Genomic DNA, 19,741 nt, shown 5'->3' on the forward strand with positions numbered 1-19,741 from the left:
CGCAGCGCTTTACAACATCAGGGAAGACATTATAGTTACAATACAATTTAATACAGGAATGATCAGAGGGCCCTGCTCGTTAGAGCTTACAATCTAGAAGGGAGGGTGAAGTGGAACAGAGGGTAGTAGATGTGGGGGGTGATCAGGTGGGCAAAGTTAAAATATAGTTGTTAGATGTGGGTAGGATAGGCTTCTCTGAAGAGGAGGGTTTTCAGGGATCCTTGAACCATTCTGCACTGGTACAATTGGATGGAATAATTTACACTCTAATGCCCTGTACACACGATCGGTCAATCCGATGAGAACAGTTTGATGGATTTTTCCATCAGTTAACCGATGAAGCTGACTGATGGTCAGTCGTGCCTATACACCATCAATTAAAAAAAACGATCGTGTCAGAACGCAGTGACGTAAAACACAACGACGTGCTGAAAAAAACGAAGTTCAATGCTTCCAAGCATGCGTCTTCGACGAACGATAATTTTTTCTTCTATCAGTTAGGTATCCATCGGTTAATTTTAAAACAAGTTTCAAATTTTTTAACCGATGGATAAATAACCGATGGGGCCCACACACGATCGGTTTGGTCTGATGAAAACAGTCCATCAGACCGTTCTCATCGGATTGACCGATCGTGTGTACGCGGCATAAGACCCTGGGTGGACTGTTCATGGACCTCAATGAAGTGTCTGGGTATACTGTAGTTAATAGAGCTGCCTTCTATGGCTCTGCAATATTCGCTGATCTAGCTCTGAATGCTCTGATGTTATGTCCAACATACAGTAACCCGCGTGGACATTGTAAGCAATAAACGACAAACTTTGTTGAGCAGCAAAAAAAAAACTGAGAAATAGAATAACTTTCCATTCACCTGTAAGATTTCTTTTTTCCTATGGTCAAATTGACATGTTAAGCACTATGGCCCAGATTCACAAAATAGATACGACGGTGTATCTCCTGATACGCCGTCGTATTACTGTTTTAGGGTCTTCCTAACTATGCGACTGATTCATAGAATCAGTTACGCATAGTTAGCCCTAAGATCCGACAGGTGTAATTGAATTACACTGTCGGATCTTAGGATGCAATACCTCGGCCGCCGCTGGGGGGGAGTTTGCGTCGTAAACCAGCGTCGGGTATACAAATTAGTAGTTACGGCGATCCACGACGGTTTTTCGCGTTTGCTACGTCGCTGCTAGTCTAGTTTCCCGTCGCAAAGTTAGTCGTCGTTTTAGCTGCCCTAACTTTACACAGCCCACGTATGTGCTGTATAAAGTATGGCCGTCGTTCCCGCGTCGAAATTGAAAAATGTTTTGTTTTTGTGTAAGACGTCCGGGAATACGAAAGTACGCTACGCACGTCGCCGTTCGAAAAAATGACGTCACTTCGCGCAAAGCACGGTGGGAATTTCAAAACGGAGCATGCGCAGTAGGTCTGGCGTGGGAGCGCGCCTAATTTAAATGGCACACGCCCCTTTGAATTACGCGGGCTTACACCGGAGGCCGCCAGCGTAAGTTTTCATGCAAGTGCTTTGTGAATCAGGCACTTGCGATGAAAACTTGCGGCGATGTAAGGTATCTACGATACGTTGCGTCGCCGCGATTCTACGTGAATCTGGCCCTTGGGTCTTTGGCATTGGAACATGCCTAACAGATTACAGAGGAAATCTAGAGTCTCTGTAGCTTTTTAATTTTTTTGATTATACTTTAAGCTTGCTCTGAGAAACAAAGATAAGTTCTCTGATAAGGGATATCCATTCAATACAGTTGAAAAAACTTTCACTTCACATCTGGTCAAATAGCACAGTAAAAACATCCAATAATGATCAGATTCCGATACGGTTTATCACACCGCATCACTCCAGATCCAGATACATGGAAAAAAAATATTGAAATGACCACTGGAACATTTTGCAACAGGATACCATATTAGATCCTTTGATTCCTAACAGACCTGTGTTCTCATAGCACAGAGCCTGCAATCTGAAAAGTTGTATTGCTTATTAGCAATAGAAATAGTCCTATGGATGTGTCCAGGATTGATTTGAATGCCACAGACTCTATTCCCAAGACTGAATCCCTTTTTGATAATATTTCTAGCATTAGAGCAATATGGCCCCACCCAACCGGCAGCATACAAAGAAATTAGGAGGAGGAGGAAAAGGGTTCACCCTAGAAAAGTGGCTACTTCCTGGGACTATTTCGGCATATATCCAGACTAAGTGGAAAGGTTATATAGTTTATTCAAGCAATATTGTCATTAAAAAATGTTATCAACAAAATGAAAAAAGTTAACATATCAAAAAAATAAATACAAATAACGACCATTACCAGCACAGAGACAATGTTGTCCCTGGGGTAGTGATGTTTTTTTTTTTTATTTCATTTTTTTTTATTTTGAGGATAGCATTTTTTTTAATGACAATATTGCTTAACTATATAACCTTTCAACTTAGTCGGGATATATGCCCAAATAGTCCCAGGAAGTAACCACATTTCTAGGATGAAGCCTTTTCCTCCTTCCCCTAATTTCTTTGTGCAAGTCCCTTTTTGTCCTGCCCCTGGGCCCTTGTAAAGAACACCCTTCTTCCTGCTCCACCAGATGCTAGATGGATAAGGCAGCTTCTTTCTGGAGCATACGTCCAAAAGGAAAAAATCATTGCACCAGAGCTGTTCTCGCGTGGCCCTTTCAGCATTAAACATCTGTATCCAATATTCTCCATTCACACATTTACCAAGTTCTATCAGGAGGACACTCAGGCCTCAGTTAATGTGGACTTTGGGCTACAAAGGGCTTGAAACTGTTAACTCAGTGCTTCGGCTCTTGTGCACATCGCTGGACCGAGATCGGGCTCAGGTAATTTTAAGGGGAGGGGGTCTGAGGGTAAAGCTGCTTGCTGAAGGTTTTTTTAACTTTAATGCATAGAATGCATTGAATAAAAAAAATAAAAAAACTTCTGCCTTTAGAAGTACATTAATATTTACTTTACAAAGTGAACAGCATTTTTCCATTTAGGAAATCAAACCTATTGCCTTCACAGTCATTTTGTAGATTTGTACAAACACTTGTACCTGTGCACCCTATTGGCATACAGGTCTATGTTCTCAGCACACAACTTAGCGATGTTTTATGTTGGGATACATTAGTCTAATTCTTGTTTAGACAAGCTGTGACTGAAAATAACAGTAGAATTATTGGAGAATTTAAGACAATAACATCTTTTGACTTCTTAAAAGTATCCATTGGCTCCTGCATTTTTTTTTTTTTAAAGCTAGTTTATTTTAAGAAAACTCTCAAGGTACAGAGCTAAACAGAGTAGATACAGTTCCATACAATAGAAAAGGTGAATGTGAATGCAGTACAATTGACTTTTCTACCGGAAAAAGCTTGTAACTGTTGAAAGATGAAGCATAGAAGGTGTGTACCTCTGTTTTAAGAACTTGTATATTGATGAGAAGGGGAAATTATGTGGGAAAGAGGGAAAAAAGGGGGAGGGGAAAGAGTAAAGAGCAGTGTCATCAGCCTTGGCCTGCAGCGGATGAGGGAAAGAGTGGTATAGGTATTTGAAAATGTAAACAGAAGACCAAAGTTAGTGCTATGATAAAGGAGAAATATAGTCAAGTGAGATTTTGTAAAGATGAAAACTTTATTCCAGCGTGGCACAGAAGTCTCGCAAGTAATACCATTTTTTTTCTTCACCATAGATCACTATAAATCTTCCATTTGCATGGTTTGCAAAAAATAATTGGGTCAAAATGGAAGAGGAAGTATTTCCATGAAATAGGAATGCATGCTCTGGCAGCATTTACTAGGCGGATTAGCAGTGTATATTTTATTTCTTGACTGGAAAGTGGTTAATGTAAAACAGGAAAGCCATATGGGCATTACTAATCAGGACCTCAGTAAGTTTGTAACATAGGCCCAGATTCACGTAGAATCGCGGCGGCGTAACGTATCGTAGATACGTTACACCGCCGCAAGTTTTCATCGCAAGTGTCTGATTCTCAAAGCACTTGCATGAAAACTTGCGCTGGCGGCCTCCGGCGTAAGCCCGCGTAATTCAAAGGGGCGTGTGCCATTTAAATTAGGCGCGCTCCCGTGCCAGACCTACTGCGCATGCTCCGCTTTGAAATCCCCGCCGTGCTTTGCGTGAAGTGACGTAATTTTTTCGAACGGCGACGTGGGTAGCGTACTTTCGTATTCCCGGACGTCTTACGCAAGGACAAAAAAAATTCAAATTTCGACGCGGGAACAACGGCCATACTTTATACAGCACATACGTGGGCTGTGTAAAGTTAGGGCAGCAAAAACGACGACTAACTTTGCGACGGGAAACTAGACTAGCAGCGATGTAGCGAACGCGAAAAACCGATCGCGTGGATCGCCGTAACTACTAATTTGCATATCCGACGCTGGTTTACGACGCAAACTCCCCCCAGCGGCGGCCGAGGTATTGCATCCTAAGATCTGACAGTGTAATTCAATTACACCTGTCGGATCTTAGGGCTAACTATGAGTAACTGATAGTTAGGAAGACCCTAAAACAGAGATACGACGGCGTATCAGGAGATACGCCGTCGTATATCTTTTGTGAATCTGGGCCATAGTGCCTGGACTACAGACCATAACGAAGTGTAAACAGGGTATTCTCATAAAATGTGTAGCAGGGTGCTCCCGTGCTTTTGCAGCACCACGATACTAGTGCACTCTAAGGATACATCTTTTGTAGCATGCCTAGTGTTTTGTAATATGTAAGAAGCTTATAACATGTTTCCTTAATTTTGTTGGATATCAATGCTTTGTGTGCTATGAGCAGGATGCATTCAGTCTGGTTTTGTGTAGATGTATAATCCAGTTCCTTTTCCCAAGCTTAAATATATGATATGATGCTTTGCATATCGACTCAACATGGCTTATAGACAATCCATTGGCTGTGGGTATGCTGAGTTTTGAAGTTCTTCATAAAAGTATTGAAAGAGGGTACCACCAGTTATTACCAATAATATTCTTCTTTCATGTTAAGTGGTGCCTCTGTGTTTTCATAGTAGTATAATATGGATAGATCACCTATAACAGTGTACACCGATGCGGGTATACATGCTACAGAAGTGATGGATAAAATGTATCAGTCTGTCGTCTATGGACACATTTTTATTCTACTGAAAGAGGACAGTAGAGAGACTTATCCTGCAGACAAACCACACAAAGGGAGACATTTTGCTACTTTACTGTTGTCAAACCCTAGGTCTACGGCACCTGAGACGAGATTCCTACCCCTCATGTATAGTGTTTTCAGAACACTAAAGCCCTGTACGCACGATCGGTTAGTTTGATGAAAACGGACCGATGGATAGTTTTCATCGGACAAACCGATCGTGTGTGGGCCCCATCGGTTTGTTTTCCATCGGTGAAAAAAAAAATAGAACAGGTTTTAAAATTTTCCTATGGATAAAAAAAAAGGATCGAAAAAAAACGATCGTCTGTATGGAACTCCATGCATGCTCAGAATCAAGTCGACGCATGCTCGAAAGCATTGAACTTCATTTTTCTCAGCACGTCGTTGTGTTTTACGTCACCGCTTTGGACGCGGTCGGATTTTTGACTAATGGTATGTAGGCAAGACTGATGAAAGTCAGCTTCATCCGATATCCGATGAAAAAACCCATCGGATTAGATTCCATCAGATATCCGATCGTGTGTACAGGGCTTAAGTGTGATCTCAAAATATATGGCACTAAAATATGTCATCTACCTGAACCAAAGAAAATACTTGATCATATGTATGTATGCTATTTTTACATATGGGGGATAATGACTAACTGTAAGGTATATCTAGATAGCCTAACTCACACCTGCTCACCACTGCTAACTGCTTATCAGGAAGATTTAGTGCACAGCATTTGATGTTTATTTTTTTTCCTTGCAAACTTTACAAATAAATGTCTCTTTCACAGGAAATGAAACGTCGACACATAGCAAAGCCGTTCTCTATGGAGAAATTACTGTATCAAATTGCAACAGCAGAGGCAAAAAAAGAAAACGGTCCAACTCTGGGTGTCATTTCTACTCTGCTCGGAGAGCTCAGGTAATAGAAAAGAGGCCTGTTGTATATGTTCACTGTGACTATTTAAGGTCTAATGCACATGAATGCACCCCAGCGCATGGAACTCTGGCATTTAGGTTCAGGTGGAAGGCACAGGTGCACCATCCAGCCCTACTGCTGGCAGTCTGTAAAACTTTGGGAGGCTGAAAGCTGCTGCAGCCGGACAGTTCACCAAGCAGTGGTAAAATTTATGGCAGTATGCCGCCAGGGACAAATGCTCGCAGCACAAGCAGTCTGCATTCCAAGAATTCGTCCTTGGGCGCATACTGCTCGAGATATTGGAAGCACTCGTCCAACCATAGCAGCTGTCAGCCTTTCATAGCCTTTTACAGGCTGCTTGACAGTGTACATGTTCCTTCCATTTGCACCTAAACTCTGGACTCTAATGCATCAGTGGGGCTAAATGCCCAGTGTGCATAAGGCCTAAACGGTTTGTTCTCTCTTGCTGGCTGCTAATTCCTCCTTTTAGGCAAACCAGTTGGTTCGTCGGTACAAGATGGCTTTTCTGTATGTAGCAGACATATTGAAAACCTTGAATATAATATTAATGCTTGATCATACTCCAAGAAGATCTATCATTTAAACATTTACCTTAAATATAATATTAATGCTTGATCAAACTCCAAGAAGATATATAATTTAAACATTTACAACTCCCTGGGGACCAAGTGTATTTAGCACTTGGTGCTTTTCAAAGTCACCTCTATATTTTCAATCATTATGGCCAGACAGGTTCCAAAATCTGTCACCGTTATAAACGAACGAGCGAGTGCGCGCTGCTCAGATTAGATGCATTGCCCAGCTAAACCGGTTACATGCACTTACAATGCTTACTGGTATTCGTGTATGATATGGTGCTGTTTCCCCTGTAATACTGTTTTTTTTGTCTACTATATAGCTATTGTGGCCAATGGGGTACCTGTTGATGAACAATAATCGTAACTATGTGTTGTAACTTGTCCCATCTCTCCGTGCTCATAAAAGCAGTTTGTTTGAAATCAAAAGAAATACAAAAAAATAATTATGAACTGTTTGCATATAGGCTATATGCTGTTAACAAATATCTTTCCTGTTTAGGTGGATATAGTTATAGTGTCACTTGCCCTTCATTACAAAGAGGCAGAAGAGCTTTGTAGTCGGGGTTGAGTGGCGGGCAATGCAGTTTCTAACTTGCTGTTTTGTTGGTCAGGGATACAGAGTTGAGGCAGAGAAAGGAGCTCTTTGAGGCGGGTCTCCACTCTTCTGCACGATACGGAAGTCACGACACCAGCATCTCGATTGTAGATGGGAAGAAGAAACCTCGGAAATGGTTGCAGTTGGAGAATTCAGAGAGGAGATGTCAAATATGCCAGCACCTCTGTTATCTTTCCATGGTGAGTAACTGAAGACTTTGCTGACAAGTACCCATTGACAAAACTGTCAAACAAAGTCAACCTTCTAAGTCTCATTTGCAAGCATATTCATTGGGGTACTAATGGTAAATATGTAGAGATTTTTTGACAATGCTGCTTGGGAAATGTAAGCACGCTGCTGCTGTTAACACTGGATTTTCAGTGCTCTACAATTTAATTGTTGCATTTTGAATTATTAATTTAGTGTGGCTAGATGTTACTTTTTGATGTGCTTCCTTTGCATCTGTATGGGTGTGAAAAGGCCCCTAGCATTCATCCTAGAAACAGCCAAACTCCAAAAATAGAATTCAGTAATATTTGTCAGTACTACAAAGTGTAACCTTTCCACACCTTGTAGGAGCAAGACTGGTCGTTGTAAAAAAAAGATGGTGCAATCCAAAACGAGTTCCTCCCCCTATTCATACAGTGCATACATGGCCAGCTGATGGAGCATGACCCGTACCCTTCATTACAGATACCTCTGCAGCCAGCATATAAACAGCAGAATTTCTGCTATAATGACATAAACAAACAAATGGCAATCTTAGCGCGAAAAAAAGTGAAATTATTGGGGAAAGTTATGTAGCCAGCTTAGGGTCAATTCAGTGTTTTCTGTACAAAACATACAATAATGTTTTCTTATGTTTACAGAATTATAGGGTAAGATGAAATGATTTAAAAGCAGTAACAATTTCCACTTTATGTAAATCCACAGCTGCGATCTGAAGCTTTAATGAATTTATATGATGTATATTATCAGTCACTTACATGATGTAGAATGCTATCATATACCATGATGGGATGCTTGCTTGCAATGCCTTGTGACACATTACATATTTGATAACTGCTAGAGGACACTCCTGTGTTGCGCTGTGTTGATACAAGGATATTTTATATATTTATACATCTTTGGTGCACAAAAAGTAAATACAATCTGCAATAGCTCTGCAGTAAACTTTGATACGGCTGTGATCTACTGTCTTGCAGTGTAAATGGCTGCAAATATCTATAGAGGCTTACATCCTCGCATATAGATTATTGATAATGAATGAGCTTCAGCTCAGATATTTTATTTTTTAGAATGTATGGAGTCATATAGAGGAGTCAGTTGCAGAGCTCAAGCATCTCAAAATCAAACTTTGGCCACCACTGCCTTAGGGCTACTGGCGAGTACAGTACAGATCTCATTCCATCCTTAAAGGTTCCTAAACAGACCAGTGCTAGTTTAGGACATGCTTGTATTCTTGTATTTAATACTGTTTTCGGTCTTCTTCCTTTTCAAAGGTTGTGCAGGAGAATGAGAATGTTGTGTTCTGCCTGGAGTGTGCATTACGTCATGTGGAGAAGCAGAAGTCGTGTCGAGGATTAAAGCTAATGTATCGATATGATGAGGTAATTAAATGTTTTTGCTGTGAAAATATGCATCTTTCAAATTACTTTTTTAAATGAGAAATATTCATAGGTTACTAAACACTGGAGTTCCATATTATATACAGGCTTACCGACAAGTATAATAAGGATTACATGCATTTAGTTTCTGTGAGCAGTGAGGTAATGAAACAATTGATAGACATTCCTATGACAAAGCTCACTTATCGCTTCACCACCCTTGCCCCTTCCTTGTTGCTCATCTCTTCACCACCTTGCCTCTTCCTTGTTGCTCATCTTTTCACCACCTTGCCTCTTCCTTGTTGCTCATCTTTTCACCACGTGCCCCTTCCTTGTTGCTCATCTCTTTACCACCTGACCCTTCCTTGTTGCTCATCTCTTCGCCACCTAGCCCTTTTTTGTCACTGACCTCTTCACAACCTGCCCCTGTCTGTTCACTAATCCTCTTCATCACTTACCCCTTTTTTGTCACTGAACTTCACCACCTACCCCTTTCTTGTCACTGTACCCTTCGCCACCTTCCCCTGTCTGGTCACTTATCTCTTCACCAACTCCTCCTTCTTCATCACCGATCCTCTTCCCCACTTGCCCCTCTTTTCACTGATATCTTCACCACTTGCACCATGTTTGGTCACTGATCTCATTGCCACCTGCCTGGATACTGCTCTGTTTGCCATCTACCTCTGCCTGGTTACTGCTCTATGCTCTCTTTGTCAGCTGCCCCTGGCCAACCACTGTTCACTTAGCTACCTGCCATTGCTTGGTTGCTTATCTCTTTGATCCTTCCTGGCCACTGATCACTTAACCTCACAGATACAACTGCAGCTTAAACATTGTGGGTCTAGTTCTTACCGATAAATTATGGATTTGTTTTAACATCATAAGAAATCAAATCAGTCTTTGTGATGAGTGCATAATAATCTGCAATCAGAACATGAATCACCCAAAGAATATACAATCTTCAGAATTAAATGTATGTTTAGGCATACCAATAAGAATGTTTATCACTTTATACTGCTTTAACCATCCCTCCACATTCTACTAGTAGAATAATAGAATGCAGACAGCTGGTTTTGCCTTTTTGTGATGCTGCAACCCCCATTCCCCTTATTTCCTTCAGACAGACCCTACTCCCACTGACTGCAGTTTTAAATCATACACTAAATTCCTAAAATAATAGAGTATTGCTTTGACCTTGAAGAAGGGGCATACCCCCAAAGCTTGTCCTGAAAATGTGGATGTTAGTGCAAATAAAGTATCACATAATGTAGGCTATTGTTCTTGTTTGTAATTGCCCCAATACAGCTACAATTACCTCAAATAGTAATTCCACAACTTTTCCACAATGGGCCTGTTGCTCATAAATACACCTGGTATCATAGTTAATCTGGTTGAAAAGGGACACAAGTCTTTCAATTTAAAAAAGCGCACACACGCACCCTCCAGATATACAATCTATAACCACAGATAGTCCAGAGGAAGGCAAAAAAAAAAAACATGATCCAATTTGCTCCAACAGGGAAAAAAGGCCTTCCTGATCCTTCGACAGGCAATTGGACGTTCCCTTGATCAACTTTACCCCTAAATTTTAGTATCTGTTTTTTTTATGTGCATCTGGGAAAGAACCAATGCCTTTTATTAAACAATCTACTGAGCTGGCCAGAACCAGCATTTTAGGCAGTCTATTCCACATTTTCACAGCTCTTACTGTGAAGAAGCCTTTCCATTTGTGACGATTAAAGGATAAGTTCACCTTTTCAGGCAGAATTTCATTTTTCATAATAAATAGAAGCGTTTTCCAATGCCATTTGTGGCCCAGCCATCCCAATGTGCTTTTCTACCACTTATTATCCACAGGAGGTTTAAAATCTTGTCAGTTTATTTGAATTTTTTAAATGATTATCAGATTCTCAGCGTTCACTTCCTTGTTGCATCACAGAAGAGGGTGTGATAGGGTGTGTTGGGGTGTGTTCACAACTCTGGACTACACCTTCCTCATTACAATACCACCTTCCACCCACTTTCTATACAATATGATTGTACAATCTCCTTAAATCTTCCATTAGCTATGTAGAACAAGGACCTGTCTGATTTGATACAAATTGAATAGATTGTTCAGGTGGGTCCTTCTATTCTATAGTTTTGGTAAATCTAAAGGTAATTGTACAGAGATTGTACAATCTGCTTGCATAGTGTATGGCCATCTTTATACGAGTACATAGGAGGGAGTGGGCGGAGACACTCAGTTGTCAGGCTCACATCTCCACGTATTAAACGCACATTCCCACATGCGTTTGTTTTGGATTATTTTCACTCGTCACGCATAGGGCAGACTATTCACTTTAATTGGCTTCCCTACATACAATAATCGCACCAGAGAAGCTCCAGAATTTTTTATTGGAGCAGAGTGGGGTGCGTTACCAAAGTTTTTGGTGCACTTGGGGAGCCTTCAACTTAGAATTACAACACAAACACAATGCACATTTGCAGCGTTTCTGAAACGCATGGCAAAGCACACATTTTCTGTGTAGTTTGCCATGCGTTCAGGCCCCATTCCCACCTAGAGTAGTGGGAGTGCATGTTTTTTTACTTTGTTTTTACAGTGACACATAGGGCAACCTGTTGATTTCAATGGGCTACACTACATGTGACAAAGTAGCTCATGGGACATTTTGGCGTGGCGCAAGTTGCACATTTCTTACTGCATTTGTCACCTGTTTTTTCATGTGGCAAAATGTGTTTGCTTCTGTGTTTTGGTTTGCCTTTAAAGGGGTGGTTCCCCTAAAAATAAAGTTTTGACATTGCATTTGCTATAATAATTACAGTTAGAATCGGCTGGTTTTATGTAAAAAATACCTCCGTACGTAGCGTTTGTATTATTCGTTCCCACCGCCACTTCCGGGTACGATGCTGGCGGTGGGCGTTCCTTGTTGATAGACAGGCATCCGACCGACGCATCCATCGCGTCACGAGATGCCGAAAGAAGCCGAACGTCGTTGCGAAAGAGCCGTATAGAGCCGCACCGACGTTCGGCTTCTTTCGGCATCTCGTGACGCGATGGATGCGTCGGTCGGATGCCTGTCCATCAACAAGGAACGCCCACCGCCAGCATCGTACCCGGCAGTGGCGGTGGGAACGAATAATACAAACGCTACGTACGGAGGTATTTTTAAAAATAAAACCAGCCGATTCTAACTGTAATTATTATAGCAAATGCAATGTCAAAACTTTATTTTTAGGGGAACCACCGCTTTAACAATTGATGACACTGAAATCACAACAACATAATATTAGGGGTATAAATGTGGCCATACAGGATACAGTCTGATTGTACAATCTCCTGTAGATTTACCAAAACTAAAAACACGTGGAAAAATGCTGGGATTGCTGTAAAAATGTAGGTGAAGGTGTGCTAATGAGGTCAGCTGGTAAACTTCTTCCTGTGTCTTAATGGTTCCTCTGTTTCTGTCTGTATACCAGGGTGTCTCTGAAACCTTTTAGGAAATATAGCAGGGGTAAGACCTTGTTCTCAAAATCAAAGAAGGCTATTTTTCTGCAACCAAGGTACATTTAATGGTATATTGGTACATAGTTGAGCTGAATTTTAGAAAAAGATATATAAGGTGAACTTCGCCTTTAAATTTCTCTTTCTCTAAACCTAAAGATTGACCCCTTGTCCTCTGTGATGATCTTAAAGTGAATAATTCCACACCAAGTTCACTTATGGACCCCTTCTGTATAATCCATGTTGATCATATCCCCCTTAATCTCCTCTTCTCAATAGAGAATAAATTCAGTTCCTTTAATCTTTACTCATAGCTGAGCTCCTCCATGCCTCTTTCCCAGAACACAACAGGGGGGGGCGGGATCTGAGGTCCTGCCCGCAGTCTACCCGCGGACTGTGTGGCCGGAAGTGGGTGCAAATATCTGTCTTTAGACAGGTATCTGCACCCCACTCCCCCCTGAGGGGGGGAGGGTTCCGATGAGCGGAAGTTCCACTTTAGGGTGGAGCTCCACTTTAAGCCCAGGTTCACATTGAGTGTGGGTTTCGAAATCATGCGAGTTAAGCTGAACTCGCACGATTTCTAACCGGCAATGCAGTCCGACTTCGGGGGTGATTTGACAGACATCTGTTCAGGGTTTATGCACAGATGTCTATTCAAATTGCCCCCGAAGTCGCCAAAAGTAGTGCAGGAACTACTTTTGGGAGTTAGTGCCGTTGCAGGCAATAGCCGGTAATTTGACATGTCAAATTGCATGTCAAAACGGCCCAATGTGAATGTGGGCTAAACCTCATTTGCCACCTAGTTGTCCAATTAAACAGTGCATTGAGGTTGGCTTGCAAGTTAGAGGCATCCTGTAAGGATGTTATTCCAATGCATAGCTTGGTGTCATCTGCAAAGACTGAAATAGTACTTTTAATCAGAGAACTAGACCCTATATCATTTATAAATATATTGAAAAGTAAGGGTCCCAACACTAAACCTTGGGGTACATCACTGATAACCTTAGACCATTCATAGTATGAATCATTAACCACTATTCTCTGAATACAGTCTTCATGCCAGTTTTCTATCCATTTACAAACCGATTTTTGCAAAATCCAAGTATGCCATGTCCACAGCCACCCCTCTGGCCAAGGTTTTCAGATTTGACAACTTCTGTGTTTCATGAATCCATTGTCTTTTTTTGTAGCAAAAACATATCTGTTATCTTTTATGAAACTCACCAGTATCTTCCCGACTATAGAAGTCAAACTAACAGGTCTATAGTTACTTGGTAAAGACTTTGCTCCCTTTTTAAATTTTTCCACCACATTTGCCTTACGCCAATCTAGTGGTACTATTCCAGTCATTAACCGCTGCAGCCCCAGAAGATTTGGCTGCCCAATGACGGCCATATTTTGCGATACGGCACTGCGTTTCTTTAACTGACAATTGTGCGGTCGTTGGAGATGACAGATCGTATTTTCTACTTTGTAGAAAGACACGATCTGGCCTTCCTCCTCAGCCAGTCGTGCATGCTATCGCGCGTGGCCAGCGGCAATTGCACCAACCACGCGCATTGGGCTCCCTGTCATGCAGTGGGCGTGTGCACCTCCGGTGCCGTGCGCGTATCCTCTGGTGGCTCTCCTGGGCAAAGTCGTATATATACGGGATCTTGCCCATGAGAGCCATTCCACCGCAGTATATCTGTGTGAGCTGGTCGGGAACCGGTTAAAGAGGATCTGTGGGTTTATGCCATCTGGTGGCAGGTGCTTTATTCTGTCTAAATATTTCTGGACCATATCAATGTTGAGCCATTGTGAATCAAGTGTCAATACCATCCCCATTATGGACATGAGCTCCCCCATGCTCCTTTGTATACACAGAGCAGAAGAAGGTATTTAATAAATTTGCCTTCTCTTTGTCCCCAGTCACCCACTCTAGATTATTTTGTTAAAGGCCTACATGCATCAGACCGGACTTTTTTACTATTCATATATTTATTTTATCCTACTAACTTTTGCAATCTGTCATTCGTTTTGATTTTTTTGCAGCCTTGATTTCCTTTTTACATATTCTGTTGTATTGAAACTTTTAAATGAAGATAGTGTAACTTAATTTTCTCTTTCGTTCATGGACGGACACAGCCTTAATCGTGACAAAGTGGGTATTAGCCTTCCTTTAGGAGTGACTGGGCAGAATGTGTTAACGTCAAAGCTGAACAGCCCTACCCAGGGGGCGGTTCTACTGGCTATATCCCCTCAGCCTGCACTCAGCAGCTCAGTTTTTTTCTGCCTAGCTAAGGAGAAGACATGGCTCCCTTCAGGGCCATAGGCCTGGAGGTTTATTTGAATTTTTTTTGTTTGTTTGTTCCTGTGATCTTTGATCAACTGCCGACTGGGTGACAGGCTGGATCCCAGATCCTTGTAGTCTCCCCAGTTTCCGCCATCGAGCGTGTTCCGACAATAGCTATGCGCTGGGTTGTCCACGACATGCTTGTCGCTCTACAGGGGCCAGTGAGCTATACGCTCCAGGGCATGCATATGACCGGTCTATAGGGCTAAGTCGCAGCAGCCGGGCCAACAGTCACCTCTGTCACCATGCGGAAGAGGGTCTGTCTGGGATGCTTCCAGCACAATCCCGCAGGAAGGGTAAGTAGTATTCCCCTGCTTCGGCAGGAAGACAGAGCTGGGCATTCCTGGAGAGGTGAGTAAGGGGTTCTATTCTCCCTTCCCCCCTCCCTTCCTTCCCTAGGCTCCCTGAGCTAGGCTGGCTGCTGGGGCGGGGGTTCACCTGGGGGGGGGGGTTTCACCTGTGGGGAACTGCATGTATGTCCGCTAAATAAGATATGCTCCATGCTTTCGGCAACCATTTTTGCTGTGATCCATGCTGTGTTTCTATCTGCACTAGCGGCCATGTTCTTGTGGTCCACACTGTGTTTGGCCTCTAGCAGCCGCTCGGCGTCCATTTTTCTTGTGATCCATGCAGTGTTTGGCCATCTGCGCTCGTGTTGTGGTCCGCACTGTGTTTGGCCTCTAGCGGCCGCTCGGCGGCCATTTTTCCTGTGACCCTTGCTCTATCTACACTCGGCGGTCATGTTTTTGTGGCCACACTGTGTTTGGCCTCTAGCGGCTGCTCGGCGGACATTTTTCTTGTTATCCTTGCTCTATCTAAGCTCGGCGGTCATATTCTTGTGACCGCGGCGTTGTTTGGCCTGTATCTGCCGCTCGGCGCCATGTTTCCACTGATCAGACAGCATTTAAAAGGGGCAAACCTACAGACACACGCTGCAGACTGGTCAGACGGTACAGCTGACAAGGAAGAAGCTCTACTAGGTAGCGGATGGCAGCCGTACTACTGTTCCAGGGTGGTGAGTCCTCCGGGAGGGGAACCCCTCGTCTCTGCCGCAGCTAGGAGGGTGGGTTACCGTACCTTGCCTGGGAGTCCCTGTGTCAGGCGCGTGGGTCAGCATGGCGTCAGAAGCAGATGCCTTTTCCCCTATCCTAGATGCCTTTGTTTCCAAGGTGGAAGCGCATGGGAAAACGGGGGCTAGAAAGTGCACCCCCCCCCACCATCTTCTGGGGACAACTCGGATGCGGAGCCAGGTCCAACTACAGCTTATGGCCCTGGCTCTGATGTATCTGAGGATGCGAACCGAGATTGGCCGGACAGTGAGGAAGACTCCAGATCCAGGTCAGCACGCGATAGGGCTCTGGTAAGTGACCTTATCACTGCAGTGCAAGATACTCTAAAAATAGAGGGGTCTGCAGAAGCAATGGAAGCGCCAGTCCTTTTTGGGTTCCGTAAGGCGACCGTTACTGCTAAGGTGTTTCCTTGTGTGTCTTATATAGACAAACTTTTATACAAGGAGTGGGACAAACCATAGAAGGTTTTTTCAGTCCCTAAAAATCTGGCGGTGCGTTACCCTCTTGAAGAGTGTTTCTTGAAAAAATGGACCTCGCCCCCGATAGTGGACCCTCCAAGCTAACCACCATTCAGGTGGAGGGGGCACCTGCCTTCAGAGACCCTGCGGACAAGAAGGCTGAGGCGGTCACCAGCAACAGGTACACGGTAGTGGGTTCGACTGTGTGCCCAACGATATGTGCGCCCTGGTGTCTTAGAAACTCACTGAATGGGCAAAGATGCTGCACAAGGGGTTAAAAGCACATAAGGCTTCTCCGGACGAGGAAACTCTAGCTGACCAACTGGTACAGGGCCTAATATTCGTTTGCAAATCAGCCTTGGACACTATTCCTCTGCTAGCCAGAGCTTCAAGCTATGCGGTGGTGTTACGCCGTCTGCTTTGGTTAAAAAATTGGTCTGCGGAACAATATTCCAAGAAAGCCCCGATGGATTTGCCCTCTAAGGGTGACAGACTTTTTGGAGCTTCCCTGGATGACATTATTAAAGATGCCACAGGAGGTAAGAGCACGCTGCTCCCACAAGCCAAAAAGGAGAAGGAGCCATGCCGTAGGCAAGGGCTCTTCTTCACCGCGCACAAGCGTTTTTTTCGTCCACCCAGTGCGGCAGGTAAAAGACCTCAGGCTGATAATGCGCCTGCTCAGGGACAGAGAACGTCCCTGGTTTCGCAAACCCAACAAGCCTGCAAACAAATCTACGTCCACATGAAGGTCTGCCCTCACCCATCTCGGGTGGGGTGACGTCTTCGCAAATTCGCGACCCGGTGGACATCTCAGGTCCCCAACCGGTGGGTTTGCAAAGTCATTTCTTCAGGGTACAAGATAGAATTCCTATCTTGCCACCAAACAGATTTTTCACCTCCAGCTACAGCCGACTTGTCGTGAAGCCCTACTTAGGGCAGTTTCAAGACCTGCTGAAACGCAGGGTGGTTATCCCTGTGCCAGTACAGGAACAGTTTCAGGGATTTTACTCGAATCTGTTTATAGTACCAAAGAAGGAGGGCGTTCGTCCAATCCTGGACCTCAGGGCCCTCAATTGCTTTGTGAAGGTACAAAGATTCTGGATGCAATCGGTTCGCTCTGTTGTCACTGCCCTCCAGCCGGGGGACTTTCTGTCATCCTTGGACATCAGGGATGCTTGATTACATGACCCCATATGCACCATGCATCAGAGATGTCTGCGTTTTTCGGTTGGGGAAAACCACTATCAATTTGTGGCTCTCCCCTTTGGCCTGGCAGCGGCACCAAGGGTGTTCACCAAGGTGCTTGCCCAAATGTTGGCCCTACTAAGACAACGTGGCATTGCTATCGCGGGCCACTTCAAGCTCAGAATTAGAGGTGAGCGGGTCTATAACCTGTCAATTCCTCAGACACTTTGGTTGGGTGCTGAACACTCAGAAGTCGGTAATGGTACCGACTCAACGCCTAGTGTATCTGGGGTTGATTCTGGACTCAGAGACAAACGTTTTTTCTCCCTGTGGAGAAGTTGCAGACCCTTCGGGCTGCGATGTGGCAGTTGACATTCCAAAGATGGTCATCGCACCGCTTTTGCATGCGAGTCCTGGGCCTCATGGTGGCCTCCTTCGAGGCGGTACCATATGCGCAATTTCACACGCGAGTGTTACAGAAGGAAATTCTGTCCAGATGGGACAAGTGCCCATCTTCCCTGGATTGTCAAATCCGGGTGAGCCACCTGGTCAGGACCTCCCTAGTTCGGTGGCTGACATCACCGGCACTTCTGTCCGGGAAATCATTCCTTCCCTTCCACTGGATGGTGATCACGACGGACACCAACCTTACCGGTTGGGGGGGGGGGGGGGAGTCTGGGGGATTCAGTCGACCCAAGGTCGCTGGTCTCCGGAGGAATCCCACTTGCCGCTCAATGTCCTGGAACTTTGGGCGATCAGGCTGTGCCTCTCCACTTGGTCTCAGAGGCGTCCAGTCAGGATCCAGTTGGACAACGCCACGGCAGTGGCATATGTCAACCATCAGGGAGGAACAAGAAGCTTGGCTGCAGTGTCAGAGGTCGCTCACATCCTAAGGTGGACAGAAAGGAGCGTACCGACCCTGTCGGCCGTATACATTCCGGGCATGGAAAAAATGGTAGACGGACTACCTGAGTTGCCAGATGCTGGACCAAGTTGCCAGATGCTTTGCACCCAGATGTGTTTTCAGCTCCTTTGCCAAAGATGGGGCATGCCAGACGTAGATCTCCTGGCATCTCGACTCAATCAGAAAGTATTGAGGTTTGTGGCAGGTCAAGAGACCCATGGGCAGACGCGACAGATGTGTTGGTGGCACCGCTGGCTTTAACGGCATGGCTATTGAAAGCCAGGTGCTAAGAGACCGGGGCCTGCCGGATTCTGTGATTGCTCCCATGAAGAAGGCTAGGAAGTTGGCCTCTAGGAAGATTTACCATCGCACTTGGAAGGCCTACATTTTGTGAGAAAATAAGGTGGAATCCGTGGACTTGGTTTCCAGAGTCCTGCTGTTTTTACAGCGCGGGTGGACCAAAAGCTTGCTTTTAAGTACGATTAAGGGGCAGATATCTACCCTGGCTGTCTTTTTTCAGCCACCCCTGGTGCCTCACTCTCTAGTGAGGACGTTTGTACAGGTCGTTCTGCATGTGGCCCCTCTGGTCCGTCCCCCACTACCTCCGTGGGACTTGAATCTAGTCCTCTCGGTGCTTCAGAAGCAACCATTTGAGAACATTAGGGAAATTCCCTTGTTGACACTTTCTCAGAAAGTGGTCTTTTTGGTGGCTGTTGCGTCTGACGGGTTTCTGAGCTGGCAGCCTTGTCATGCAAGGCTTCTTATCTGATCTTCCACAAGGATAATGTGGTGCTGCGTCCGCAGCCTTCTTTCTGCCTAAGGTTGTTTCGGCCTTCTATCTCAATGAGGACATTGTACTCCCATCCTTGTGCCCTCATCCGTCGAATTCTAAGGAGACGACGTTGCATTCCTTGGATGTTGTCCGAGCTCTGAGAGTATACTTATCTACTACGGCTCTGTTCCAGAGGTCAGACTCACTGTTTGTTTTGGTGGCTGGTCCCAAGAAGGGCCTAGTGGTCTCGTCTGCCACCATCTCGAGGTGGATCCGACAGATCGTGATTTAGGCTTACGCCATAAGGGGTCGGGCGCCCCCTTTCCTGTCATGGCGCATTCGACCAGGGCAATAGGTGCCTCTTGGTTTTCCAACATCAAGCGTCTTTTTTTCTCAGTTGTGTAAGGCGGCAACCTGGTCGTCCGTTCACACTTTCACTAAACTTTACAAAGTTGATGTTAGTGCATCTTCGGATGCTTCTTTCGGCCGCAAAGTTTTGCAGGCGGCTGTTTAGAGTTGCAACTCCTTAGTTGAGGAGCTCTGTTTTGTTTGGGGTGAAGTTTAATTTTACGCTGTTCCCACCCCTTGTTTTGACACTGCTTTGGGACGTCCCACTTTGTCAAGATTAA

The 19,741-nt window shown here is 44.4% G+C and overlaps 1 protein-coding gene across 2 annotated transcripts in view; it reads left to right on the top strand.

The window, feature by feature from the left end:
- The window catches only part of JARID2 (jumonji and AT-rich interaction domain containing 2), a 272,215-nt gene that overhangs the window by 244,398 nt on the left and 8,076 nt on the right, over positions 1 to 19,741 (top strand). Inside the window, exons 15-17 of one of the 2 annotated variants that reach the window (XM_040353751.1) lie at positions 5,955 to 6,085; positions 7,293 to 7,476; positions 8,779 to 8,886. In XM_040353751.1, coding sequence (XP_040209685.1) covers positions 5,955 to 6,085; positions 7,293 to 7,476; positions 8,779 to 8,886 — 423 coding nt within the window. Of the gene's footprint in view, positions 1 to 5,954; positions 6,086 to 7,001; positions 7,122 to 7,292; positions 7,477 to 8,778; positions 8,887 to 19,741 lie in introns of those variants that run through there. The other variant, XM_040353752.1, reaches the window with a different exon arrangement.

The sequence above is a fragment of the Rana temporaria genome, chromosome 5 (assembly GCF_905171775.1).
Source record: "Rana temporaria chromosome 5, aRanTem1.1, whole genome shotgun sequence".
Classification (NCBI taxonomy): domain Eukaryota; kingdom Metazoa; phylum Chordata; class Amphibia; order Anura; family Ranidae; genus Rana; species Rana temporaria.